This window comes from Mustela lutreola, chromosome 7, assembly GCF_030435805.1.
Source record: "Mustela lutreola isolate mMusLut2 chromosome 7, mMusLut2.pri, whole genome shotgun sequence".
NCBI lineage: Eukaryota > Metazoa > Chordata > Mammalia > Carnivora > Mustelidae > Mustela > Mustela lutreola.
Window position 1 is genome coordinate 69376424 of NC_081296.1, and position 13826 is coordinate 69390249.

General features: G+C 46.5%; 2 protein-coding genes across 3 annotated transcripts in view; one reads left to right on the plus strand and one right to left on the minus strand.

Moving 5' to 3' along the window:
* Positions 1-13826, plus strand: part of CCNDBP1 (cyclin D1 binding protein 1) — an 85197-nt gene that overhangs the window by 35974 nt on the left and 35397 nt on the right. The window lies entirely within an intron of this gene.
* The window catches only part of TGM5 (transglutaminase 5), a 35287-nt gene continuing 24875 nt past the window's right edge, over positions 3415-13826 (minus strand). Inside the window, exons 7-13 of the mRNA XM_059183410.1 lie at positions 10041-10179; positions 9387-9490; positions 9046-9285; positions 5787-6152; positions 5151-5311; positions 3822-3955; positions 3415-3628 (exon numbers count right to left, since the gene is read on the minus strand). Coding sequence (XP_059039393.1) covers positions 3475-3628; positions 3822-3955; positions 5151-5311; positions 5787-6152; positions 9046-9285; positions 9387-9490; positions 10041-10179 — 1298 coding nt within the window. The 3' untranslated portion in view covers positions 3415-3474. The remainder of the gene's footprint in view (positions 3629-3821; positions 3956-5150; positions 5312-5786; positions 6153-9045; positions 9286-9386; positions 9491-10040; positions 10180-13826) is intronic.

Here is a 13826-nt window from a genome sequence, read left to right on the forward strand (position 1 = left end):
TATAGTTGACACACAGTGTTACATTAGTTCAGTACAGTATAGGGATTGGACAAGTCTTTTTTTTTTTTTTTTAATTTCTTTTCAGTGTAACAGAATTCATTGTTTATGTACCACACCCAGTGCTCCATGCAATACGTGCCCAGAGGGCAATACGTGCCCTCCTAATACCTACCACCTGGCTCCTCCAACCTCCCACCCCTGCCCCTTCAAAACCATCAGATTGTTTTTCAGAGTCCATAGTCTCTCATGGTTCATCTCCTCTTCCAATTTCCCTCAACCTCCTTCTCCTCTCCATCTCCCTATGTCCTCCATGTTATTTGTCACGCTCCACAACTAAGTGAAACCATATGATAATTGACTGTCTCTGCTTGACTTATGGACAAGTCTTGTTTTAGTTTTTTTTTTTTTTTTTAGATTTCATTTATTTATTTGACAGAGAGAAAGAGAGAGAGAGCACAAGCAGGGGGAGGCAGAGGGAGAGGGAGAAGCAGGCTCCTTGCTGAGCAGGGAGCCAGATGTAGGACTCAATCCCAGGACCCTGACATCATGATCTGAGCTGAAGGCAGATGCTTAACCTACTGAACCAGGCGCCTGGGATTGGACAAGTCTTTACGTTATGCTATGATCACCACAAGTGTAGCTACCTTCCATTACCATATAATACTATTATAGTACCATTGACTGTATTCCCTATGCTGTACCTTTTATTCCCATGACCTATTCATTCCATAACTGAAAGCCTGTATTGCCCACTCCTCTTCACCCATTTTACCCATTTCTCTACTCTCTTGCCTTCTGCCAGCCATCCATTTGTTCTATTTATGAGTCTGTCTGCTTTGTCTATTTTTTCTTAGATTCTTCATGAAAGTGAGATCATGTAGGAATGTCTTTCTCTATCTGACCTATTTCACTTGGCATAATCCTCTCTCAGTCCATCCATGTTGTCAAGTGGGAACATCTCACTGTCGTTTTGTTTTGTTTTGCTGAATAATATTCCTGTGTGTGTGTGTGTGTGTGTGTGTATGTGACATCTTCTTTATCCATTCACCTATGGATGGACCCTTGCATTACTTCCATATCTTGGCTATTGTAACTAATGCTGCAGTAAACATAAGGGTGCATAGATCTTTCTAAACTTATGTTTTTGTTTTGTTTAATTCCAGCAGTGGAATTACAGAATTGTGTCGCATTTACTTTTAATGTTTCAGTGTAGTTTTGACTTAAAATTTTCTCATGATTAGTGATATTGAGAATCTTTTTGTCTGCTTTGTGGCTATTTGTCTATCATCTTTGGAGAAATATCTATTCAAATCCTTTGCCTTGTTTGCTTTGTTTAATGCTCTATCACTTGGACCTACAATATTCAACACATAGATTCTCAATAAATGTTAAATGAAGAGTTGAAAGACAACCTTGACATTGAGGGAAGGCTTTATTAACTCAGAGGAATGACTCTGGTTGGAATTGCAAGCTCCTATGACAGACTAGGGTAGAGAACTATTTGTCCTTTACATGCTTCTCAGATCACATGAAGTCTGCTCAGCTCTGCAAAACAAAATCTGCTCTAAGCACTGACACTGCAGGTATGACTGTGATCCAAGACTTACAGGAAACAGATACCTGCAGGTGATCACTGTCTAAATAGACTGCCTGCCTGAAACTTTTCTTCTCTTGTCTCTAGCCTTATTTTTTCTGCTTCTTATCTCTTCCATATCTGATCTCTGGCTATCTGACTGATTGCAATTCCTGACTGCTTTACTCCGCCCCATCCCCTTTGACCCTGAGTCTATTTGGCTAGCTCCTGGTCTTTTAGCTTAAATGCCACTCCCTCCAGGAATCCTTCCTTGATTCACAGTCCTAAGATTAGACAAGCTGTACCTCCTCATGCTCCCACAACACCCTACACTCACTCCAACAGTAGTTCTCATCACTCTGTCTTATAACCTCCTGTTCATTTTTCATCCAACACATGCTTAGACTTGAGCTCCTTGAGGACAGGCCCTGGTCCTTCTTTTGTCCTCAGTGCCTAGCTCAGGGCCTAGCCCCTAGTAGAAACTCTGAATATTTGCCAAGTGAAAGAGTTAATGAATGTAGTGTTAAAATCAAGATTCATAAAAGAGTCTGAGGGTGTAGTAGTTGAAATGTTCCAAGTACTTCAGAGCCCCCTCTCTCTGTAAGGTGTTCCCATCCACAATGTTTTCCTGAAATCAATTTTCACAATTGTTAAGCAACAGTTACAGAATGAAATAATTATATATTACTTCCCAATCCCTGCTGTCCAGGTTCTCCTGGTTCTCAGCTTACTCTTGAAGAAGACCTCAACCCGCTAAGTAATTCTCACCACACCCTCTTCTCTCCCTCTGATCAGTTACACTTACTCGTTTGTTTATATATGATTGAAGTATTTATTTCATGTGTGTGCATTTAATATATGCCCAACATAACTGTCTCAGTCCTGGAGCTAGTCCCTGGAGGGCAGACGCTTCATGCTTTCCCCATCGAGAACTTGGCGCTTAACCTGAGAAAGTGGTGCTTCTGGGACGAGGTAATGATTGGAGATGCTTTGTGTCCAGAAGGAGCATATACACAGCTACAGCCAATAGAAAGTTCTGAGAGTACTTCATTTCCTACCAAAAAATCTGCTTCACTGCATTGGTCAGCCAGCTTTTTCTCTGGAACCATGGTCATTCCAGGTCCACCCAGCACCACAAGGTCCTGGCAGACTTTGAGCCAAGAGGCTGGAACTGTTAAGATTGGGGGACATCTTGGATGTGATATGGAAAGCGATTCAAAGGAAGGCCAAGTGAGAGATCTCATAGGCTTTCTCCCCCCAAGATATGAAGAGAGTAGATCATGACTGACACATCATCTGTAGATACCTTACTTACCTGTTGACATGTTGATTGTCTGTATCCCCCCTCCACCATCAACAGAATGTAAACTCCATGGGGACAGAGCCTTTTCTTTGTTTACTGTCTTCTCTGCTACACTCAGAGCAGTGCCTGGCATATAGTGGGCACCCAGTGACTCACCCAGGAATGGACTTGGGCATTGTAACAGTAGGACACTCCCAGCATCCAGGTAGGGGCTGCTGCAGGGCAAGTGATGACTCCATGGGTGCAAAGAGGGTGAGAACAAAGACTGAAGTTTATTAGGACTAGGGCACTAGTCACTGCAATGACAAAATGACAGTGAGCTTCTCAGCCAGTTTGGAGGGGGAGGACAGTAAGTCATGACCAAGTCCAGCCAGTGTCCTCAGACCTCTGTGCTATCTCACACTTCTGGATTGGACACCATAGAGTCCCTGCACTCCTATCAGAGTCCTGGGGAGCTGTGCAAATGGCCCAAGGGATTATCCATCTCTCCTCTGCTGCTTCCTTTGGAGCCCTGTAAAGCCTCTGTTGTGGTGGGGAGTGGCACAGCTTGCATTTGAGCTTGCTCAATATCCATGCATCTGGCTTACTGTTCTAGAATTTATAACATCAAGTCTACATAAACATTCTTGTAACCCTTGATGTCCTTAAACTTGTTGCTCCTCAGATTTGCTTGGATCTGCCTTTGGCCACTCTTGAAGGGGACAGTCTCCAAAGTGATGCTGGCCCTGTGTTGAGGTTTGAGGACTCCAATGCTGTAGCAGAGAAAAGAGAATGTTAGAAGACCATAGGCATTGTGAGAACTCCAGAGCTCTTTTCCACTCAGCAACCACCGTTTTCCTTTCCTGGAGTTTTTAGAGACTGGCCCCAGTGCCTGTCACCAGAAAGAAGGCTAGTGAGAACCCCAAGATAAGATGGGGGCAAAGGCCACGTACAGCCAGCACTCACAGGACTCTCTGCTGTTTCTTGAAGAGCCCACTTCCTTCCATAGTCAGCACACAGTCTTCCACATACTCTGAGAGGGGGTTTGAAAACAGCACCTGGATGGAGAGTGGCTGGTTCACAACGGCAGCTCCTAAAACCTAAACAGGGAGATCCAGAGGAGAAGAAGGGAGCAGAAGATTAATCTCATTCCCTAATTCAACAAACGTTTACAGAGGGCCTTGCTCTGCAGATCTGTTTCCTGAAGAGCTGGACTTCTGTGGCCCATGTTTTTTCAGCTATGGCTTAAAGCCAACTTGACGGGTTGTCATTAATGTTTTTTAAAAAATGAAATAGAAGAAAATATCAGTGTATACCACACGAGATATTGTTAAGTAAAACTGTGCTTCATTTATCCGTCCATAGATGTTTGTATGAAGTATTTTATATCCTTCAACCCAACATATGGAACAATCAGGTAAATTGGGATCTCTAGTGATGTTTCCTCTGCTCCAAAGATCTCATCCAAGATTCTCATGCATAATTTGAGTGGAGAGAATCTTCTTTAGCACTTTCTTACTGCAACTCTGCTCCATCCCTTTTCTCCCTCATGACATAACGGGCTCATTTCTTTTCACCCCAGTGTGTGAGTGAAGAGCAATGGAACATTCAAGGATGTAGAGAGATGGAAATAGTCTCAGGAAACCTGGAGGCCCTTTTGGAAACACTCCCTAGAGTAAGACTCCAGTGGCTTGATTTGCCAGATGCGCCCCACCAGGGGGCACCACAGGCTCGCTTGGCAGGATCTAGGAGGCTGCTTGGCCTCAGGGAGGCAGCACTGAAGAGCCTCGGACCCATGAAGTCTTCCCACTCAGAGGATCACAGAGTGTCACAGCAGGCAGTGTCCTCAGAAGCCAGCTAGTCTAATCTTCTCATCTGACAGTTCAAGAAGCAGAGGCTCAGGGACTTGTCCAAGAATGCACAGCCAAGGAATGGCAAATCACACCTGAGCTGACCTCAGGCAGTGCTTTTCTCTCCACTCAGGTTCTTCCCATTTGAGCCCATAGTTCCTCATGTTGACCCTGGGGAAGGCCAGCAGTGGGAGGTGGCACAAGAGAAGGATCTCTTCCCTTCCTCTCCATGGCACGTGCTCAAGGTCCACCCGTAAGAACTTGGGTGGTGCAAGAGGATGGATACCTTGTCCAGTGTTTTCAGATGAATCTCATGTTTCCGGGAGGAAGGTATTTGGAGACACCAGAAGAGGCAGTGGAAAAGAGGGGCTGCTTTCCTGAACAGACTCTCAGAGGGCTGCACTCCCTATGAGTGCAGATCGCCAGGAGCCCCCAGGCCACTTACATTAATTATGATGCCTGGATAGGCTAAGGTGATGATCTTGTCCACCAGGATCTTTTCCGGACTGTTCTTCTCTTCGCCCAGGGCATTGATACGGATCAGCTTATCTGTTGACAGGTACTGGCTATACTGGGAATACGGAATTCTACAGGAGTGGGTCTTTGCTAGGGAGAAAACAAAAAGATGAGGTGAAAGTAGCTGGGAAAATCAACTAGGCCTGGGTTGGATCTGGGGGATCCTTCTTTGGGGAAGAGGGGACCAACATGTACTAAGCCCCAGTGAAGCAGGTTCTAGGTTTTCAGTTGGAGAGGTTGAGGTTAAGAGAGGCAAAATGGTTTCCGCAGGGTCATTCTCCTGGTAAATGGAGGAGCTGAGGTTCTAACCAAGTTCTATATGCCTCCAAAGCTCAGGCTTCCCCCACTAAACCAGTCTTTCTTCCTTGAAGTAGTAAAGGGAAGGAAGGAGGAGCAAGAGAAAAGAGGGAAGGGGGTGGAAGGAATCTGCACCAAAGGGAAAATTAAGACTATTGTCACAGAGGTCTGTCCCCAGAACTGTGGCATCTGGCTTGTCTCCACTGGTATTTCCATAGCCCACTCTGTGTACCCAGACTGTCCCCATGCCCAGACCCAGAGCCCATACCTTCTTCAGGAGAGAGTGTGATGAAGGCTGTGTCCTGCCAGAAGGGCGGCAGGGGGCTGCCATCATGCAGGAGGGACTGGGCACTCAGGTTCACTTTGAGGTCCTTGAACTGGAGTGACATGTTGAGGGCCAGCAGGACAAAGCGTATGTCCTGGCCCATGTGGGGAGGGTCAAGCAGCTGGAATTTCAAGGAGACCTGGACAACATCACTAGGCCGAAGGGAAGGCGTATTCAGGCCCCGAAGGCCGTCCCCGCTCCGTGGCTCAGGTGTGGAATATTGTGAGTCTGCTTGGTGGGGGTCTTCAGACCTTCCAGCCTTCAGCTTCTGAAGAGCCTTCAGGAACACCTGCCTCTCCTGGGGAGAACCTGGAAGGGCAGAGACAGTATTAGCTGTCCTTCTCAGGGAGGACAGCCTTGGCCAAACACTGCAGAGCTGTTAAAACCCTCATTTCCAACAACAGACATTCCCTACTATTCATCAGGTTCTTTCTTTTCTTTAAGATTTTATTTATTTTCTTGAGAGAAGGAGAGAGAGAGAGAACACACTGTGGGGGGAGGGGCATAGGGAGAAGCAGGCTCCCCACTGAGCAGGGAGCCCAATGCTCCTCACTGGAGAAAGGGAAGGCCTTCTGGACCTTCTCTTTGGTGCCATGGAAGGCCTAGAACTATTTTTCTTTAAATCACTAGCACTGTTTTACTTAATTGTTTATTTACCTACTTTACCCATTTCTCCCTTCCCGCCCCCACCTCTGGTAACCACCAATCTGTATTCTGTATCCATGAACTTGGCTTCTTTTCTTTTCTTTTTTTTAGATTCCACATTTAAGAGAGGAAATCATACAGTATTTGTCTTTGTCTCATTTCACTTAGCATAATGCCCTCGAGGTCCATCCATATTGTTGTAAACGGCAAGATTTCATTGTTGTTTTGTGATTGAAAAATATTCCATCATGTATGTGTATGTATGTATGTATGTATGTATGTGTGTGTATATATATGTATGTATATCACATTTTGTTTATCCATTCATCCCTCAGTGGACACTTGGGCTATTTCCATAGCTTAGCTATCCTGAATAATGCTGCAGTGAATAAGGGGGTGCACGTATCATTTCAGGTTAAAGTTAGTGTTTTAGTTTTCTTCAGACAAATACTCAAATGTGCAATTGCTGAGTCAAATGGTAGCTCTATATTTAATTTTTTGAGGAACCTCCATACTGTTTGCCACAGTGGCTGCACCACCTTGCATTCCTAACAATCCTTGCATAAGGATCCCCCTTTCTACACATCCTCACCACCAACAACAATACAATCCATATACAGTTGAGTAAAATGGGGCTCAGAGAGGTCCCGTCACTTGTCCAAGTCCCACAACATGGAAGGGGCAGAATCCAGGTGGAAACCAAATATGCCCAACACAAAAATCTGTGCTCATGGTCATTAGATTCTATTCTGACTTCCCCATGTAAAAGATAAAGGCCCCAAAATGAGGAAGACAAAAAGAAAGAAAGAAAAGAGAGAAAAGAAAGAAGAAAAGAAAAGAAAGAAAGGAAGGAAAGAAGAGAAGAGAAAGTAAAGTAAAGTAAAATTCAAGCAAGCTGAATTCCCAGAGAGGCCTGACTTCAGTTGTAGGTGGTACTGTGGCCAGGATATGCAGGAATACTCACCTGAGCTTCCCTAATAATCCTAGCAGCTGTATTCACGTAGCACTCACTGACCCCAGTGTATGTCCCACCCCTTCAGTGCGTCCCCACATTCTCCCCCAGGCAGAGGCACTTTTTTTTTTTTTTTTAAGATTTTATTTATTTATTTGACAGAGAGAGATCAGAAGCAGGCAGAGAGGCAGGCAGAGAGAGAGAGAAGGAAGCAGGCTCCCTGCTGGGCAGAGAGCCCGATGCAGGGCTCGATCCCAGGACCCTGGGACCATGACCTGAGCCAAAGGCAGCAGCTTAACCCACTGAGCCACCCAGGCGCCCCAGCAGAGGCACTTTCTAAGCCTAGTTCCAGGCAAAAGAGGATCTCAAGGCATCTACTTTAGCAAGAGTGATGTGAATTAGATTTAGCTCACCTGTGGTCTGCTCTTCCCCCAGATGCCATCAGGCCGAGTGGGAGATCAAATACTGCCCAGCCGAGCAGCACTCTCAGGCCCACAGGAATATAGCTGCAAACCCCCAAGAATACAGTGGAGCCCCGTGGACCTCTAGCAAATGCTGCCAAAGCCCACCCAGCTTGAGGAGGCACCCTGTGTTGGCTTTCTCCCCTCCCCTGTCTCACTTGTTCACTCTCCTTCCTGCCAGTATTTGCTGGATGGCCTCACAGATCAACCACTTGTACTTGAGTCCTTGCCTCAGGACCTGTTCTGGGTTCCCCAACCAAGATAACCCCCAGTGGATGGAGGTGAAGGGGATGGCAAATAGCCAGCTGGGCTGTGTTCAGTGGTTACCTCTTGCTGTGTAAAACCCCTTCTTAGGCTCAGATTCTGGAGCTTCTCTGTGGGTCCCAAAGGCCCACTTAGACAAACCACAGATTAATTCTACTTGCCAGCACTCCCAGCCACTGCTCAGCTACCCGCCAGTCCCCCATTTTCCTGATTCACTCTTGCTCCTCACTCAGCTTCTGGTCCTCAAAGACTATGCTTTCCCTTGGCTCCCTGGGGGTTGAACCTAGTGGTTGGTGTTTCTCAGATCTTGAGAATAAGTTCACGCCTGACTACTTTAGGTGCCTATTCGCCCCTGCTGACTTGAGTAAGAAGCCCCTGTCAGGTCTCCCATGTCTCAGATCTAACCTCGTCAGGAGGTAGGTGTCCAGAGTAAACATTCGGCCTTATATTAGCCTTGGTGCTGGTTGGTGGTCTGGATTGTCCTACAAATACTCAATTAGGCAAAGTTAATTAGGCAATATGTTAAATGAAATTCATTAAATTAACTAATAGAATAGTGTTTACTAAATCCCCTCCCATCTTGAGACAGAGGCTAACTTTTCAGAAAGGCTATTGGTGGGATGCCTGTCAGTGGCCCTACAGTCAGTGTGAACATCTTGTGGAGAATGCTCACTGGCCTGTGGGGATATGGGGGCGGGGGGTGGCGGTGGGCACAAGGAAGTGAGGCAGTGGGAACATCTCAGTTGGGATCCTAAAACTGAGGAGACAGTGGACCCAGGTTCTGTCCTTCAGATTCCATCTGGTTCCCCAGCTGCTGGGAGGTTCCCTAGGGAAGGTGTCCCCAGGGCTTGGTCTCTGGTGGGGGCTGGCTCCGTCATACCTTCTATGTATTTGTAGTTCTCCGTGATGTCATCTCGCTCGTCACTTTGAATGCTCTTGGTGCTGATAAAATTGCCAACAGTATTCGTGTCCCGGTGAATCTTCTGTTCCTTCCCTCCATAGACAAGCCAGGACATGCAGTCAGCATTCACCATGGAAAAGGCAAATGCTGTGTCATAGTTCAGTTCCACCTCTCCCTCTTTGATGGCTCTGACGGAGGCAGGGCCGCAGCAGTAGAGGCCTGAGGAGAACAGAAGAGCCACAGTGGTTGGTTGCCACAGGGTCAGGCAGGGGCAAGGGCAGATTCTGTGGGAGTGGGTTCCACCTTCTGAACAGCCTCACCATTGCTTGTCTCCTGAGGTGTGGCATCCAGCACCTGCCAGCCTCCATATCCAGGAGGGAGATCCTTTCGGGCCATCCAGCACTCATTCCACACGTGAAAATTCCTAAAGGAAAAGCCGGAGGAGTCAATGTCAAATGACACTAAGGGAGAGTTTGTAGTGCTTGTGTTCTTTCCAGAGCAAGATAGGGGGCGGAGGGCAAATGGACTGCTAAACAGAAAGACAGATTTAGTGCACCCGAGGCCATCAGACCTCCATGGGTGAGTGGTGGCAGCTCTTCCTCGTGTGAGCCTCAGCTTGCTCAGAAGAGAGTTTTCTTCTGGGAACAGAGAGTGAAGACTTCCCAAACTAACTGAGGTTAAAATCTCTCTCTCACTCCCTTCAAAAGATCCTCATGGCCCTGTATGTGCTGCTGACAAAGAGATGACAGAAGGAAATGTCACCCAGGGCAGAAAAGTCTTGTGATGTGAAGATTCTAAACGCAGAATCAGTTTTGTGTTCAGCTGAGGCTCAGCCTTCAAGTTGGGGATACAGAGCCCTGGGACTGGTGAATGTGGAGGGGCCATGAGAGGGCAGCAGGCTCATGGGTGCAGTCCTGCCCCACTCTCTCCTGGAGGGGTTTGCCCCAGAAAGAGATGGGGAGGTTGTTTCTCACCAGACACTGTCCTTCTTCTTATTCTCCAAGATCCTGCCCGTGCTGTCATAATATTCATCTATGATCAGGTTTCCATCTGTGTCGTGGCCAGAATCAAAGTTGGTGATCACGCGGGTAGGGATCCCCAGGCACCTCATTACTGCAGAAAGAGAAAATTAAAATCTCATGGATTTTTCCTATGGATTCAGGAATCCTATGGATTCTTTGAGCCCAGGGAAGCCACTCATTTGGCACTCCCAGGACCTGTCAGGAGCTGTTGGGGCCATGGGTTGGTGATATTGCCAACCTCTCTTCCCACCTTCCTGAGCTCCTCTCTGGGGCTCATTGAAGAGACTCTGGGCAAAGTTTAAGCTTCTGGTTGCTCAGACAAGCACTACCAAGGCCAAGCAAGTTGTGAGTTCTCCTGCCTGCAAGCAGGAGGGGACAGGCACACCTCCTTCGCAAGACTCAGTGGCCTGACTCGGTCTCTTCCCTTTTGGTCTTGAATCTCCATCTTCAAGCCAAATAGCTAGGATTTTGACTCGGACCATCAAATTCTTAGAAAAGAGGTCTGTGGTTTGGATTCCCCCTTTTCCATGGGTGTCTTGGAAGCTTATCAAGGAAAGCCTCACAAAGGAAGGCAGAAAAGGAAGGAAACTATGTAACAAATGCTTAGAAAAGTTGAGAATTTGTACCCAATGGAGAAATTCTAGGAAGGAGGTACAACCTTGTTTTTATTCATGAGACATCTCTTCCCTTTGCCAGCCAACTTCTTTTGCTTTGTCCCCATATTTCCCCTCTTCGGTACTCTTTAAGTGCAGCAATATTCTACCACCAATGTTCTGGGGGCCCTCTCCCTTCAAGTCCCGCATTGGCGGTCGACCCCATTCAATAATAATAATAATAGTAGTAGTAGTAGTAACATAGTAATAATAATAATGATTCAATAATAATCACACGTGCCAGGCATGTTGCTAAGTTACCTTCAGGACAACTGTACACAGAAGCTGCTATTATTATCCTCATGTTAAAGATTAAGACTCAGAGGCTAAGAAAAGTTAGCAACCTCGACCAAAGTCACACAGCTAGGCCTGTTACAGACCTGTCACTCAAATCCTGATTACACTGCTGAGCTCGTGCTCAATTCTGAGCCTGTCTCCCAGTATTATGCACACAGTTCAGTGCTCTAGTATTTTCACCTTATTAAACATATCAAGCATTTTCCTATGTGATCAAATATTGGCACCAAGCCTCTCCAGGTCAGGGTGGGGGCACATCTCTGGATATACCTTGGAACAGTGAGGAGAGAAGCCCAAAGGGGAACCTGGTGCTCTCTTGGAGTGGCAGGTCTGTGCAGGACCAAGGAATGAGGGCAGGGAGGGAGCAGAGCTGATAGGTGAATTGTGAGTGGAGGTAACAAAGGACAGCCTCATAGGGGAGGGAGAAGTTTGGAAAAGCTGCCACTAAAGGAACATGAGACAGGAGGAAGGCGAGAGCACCAGATGACTCGGGACCATTGCACAGAACACATTTCTGCTAAGATTACGGTCAGGAGGGTGGGTAAAAGGATACTCAGAGGAGGCACCAAGGAGGGTGGGCAGGGAGAGCAGGAAGCAAGCCTCCGAAATTCACCCTGACTGATCACAAACAGCCAGTTGGAATGTTGGTGGTGGTGTCAACTCCTGCTTAACAAGGCCAGACTGACCTTTCCACCTGAACACAGGTCATTATTCTCACAGCATTCTGAAGTTCTCTGGTAGATATAGCACACGGCTTGTAATGATTTGTTTGCACGTAGGCCCTCCTAAGGGCAGAGTTTGTGTAATATCCATCTTTACCATTATACAGCCATTAACAACACAGAGCCAGACCTGTTTTGATTTGGTGCAATGTTGCTAGACAGGTGAATGAGTGTTCCAGGACTCTCTTCCCCTTTCTGGTGATTTCTGACTTGACACCCAGTGCTATCGTAATGACTGTGCACCACGCTTTGAGTAAGCTTGACTGTAAGCTTTGGAGAGGTGATGGATTTTCCCTCCTCTGTTCCCACCCCTGGCTTATGAGAGGCCTGGGATGGGGGACAACAGCCTGTCCCAGTGAGGCCACGTGGGGCAAGAATGGTTGTTAACATTCTAAACAATGTTTAGGGTGAGGAGTGAGTGAGTGAGGGGAGTGAGCCTCCTTTAGCCTCCACATCACTAAAGGAGCTAACAGCGCCCAGAACTGCATGAGGCTGTACACACATATTTTTCCTGGGTTCTTGCTCCCTTTGTCCTGCCTGCTTTGTCCTCCCACAAAGAGCTCATCCTCTGTCATGGACTTGTCTCTCCCTGTGTGCCCACAACTTCTGAATTTGAATCTTGGGCCTGTATGGAGACCTCGCTGCTGCTGCTTTTTTTTTTTTTTTTCCATTGATAACTTATTAACATACAATGTATTACTTGTTTCAGGGGTACAGGTCTGTGATTAATCAGTCTTACACAATTCACAGGACTCCCCGTATCACATACCATCCCCAGTGTCCATCACCCAGCCACCCCATCCCTCTCACCCCACTCCCCTCCAGCAACCCTCAGTTTGTTTCCTGACATTAAGAGTCTCTTACGGTTTCTCTTCCTCTCCAGCTTCATCGTTTCATCTTTCCCTTCCCTTCCCCTATGATCCTCTGTCTTGTTTCTCAAATTCCTCATATCAGTGAGATCATAGGATAATTGTCTTTCTCTGATTGACTTTCGCTTAGCATAATATCCTCTAATTCCATCCACGTTGTTGCAAATGACAAGATTTTTGGATGGCTGCATAGTTTTCCATTGTATATATATATAACACATTTTCTTTATCCATTCATCTGTTGATGGACATCTAGGCTTTTTCTATAGTTTGGCTATTGTGGGCATTGCTGCTATAAATATTCGGGTGCACATGCCCCTTTGGATCACTACATTTGTATCCTTAGTGTAAATACCCAGTACTGCAATTGCTGGGTCATAGGGTAGCTCTATTTTCAACTTTCTGAGGAAACTCTATGCTGTTTTCCAGAGTGACTACACCCGCTTGCATTCCCACCAACAGTGTAGGGACCTCGCTGTTTGTAAACACATCCCCAGTTGTGCTTGTCTTCCTTGCCAGCTGAAGGCATCACCATCATTACAGTGCCAGGCACTGCACAGGCATGATCTCATTAAACTATCTCCACAATACTGGAGTTATCCCCACTTTAAAGAGGAGAAACCTGAAGCTTAGAGAGGTTGAGGTCACATGGCAGAAAGAGGAGAGCTGGGGCAGGATTTAAGCCCATGTTTCTCTGATCTCAAAGCATCCCCATGCTTCTAGCAACAGGCCACACTGTTGCAACTTCGCCAAGCATCCAGGCAACAGCTCATTCTCAGTGCATCTTTCTCTGTGAGTTTTCACTGCCTACTTCACACCACACTAACCTCCCTTCCCATGTTCTCACTTAATCCCAGTCACTGCTACATATTTTATCAATGGATGGAGCTCTCTGGGATTTCCTGCATTTGTAGATCTTGTCAGCCAGATCACACATCCCTCTGGAGTAGGACTCTCAGAGGACACTTTTCTTGCATTTCTTTGTTTCCAGCATAATGCTGGGCACAAAGTAGATGATCATTAAATTTGTGCTGACATGAGTTGTCTTTAACCTGTGGAAAAGATTTCCGCAGACTGTCAGTCCTAGTGACTCACAGTTTGACATGAGACTCAGGTGACTCTTACGGTGATAATTTTTTGGGAGCTGAGTCCCTCGTAAAAGGGAGGTGTGTGTTTTTGTGTGTATGCACATGCCTG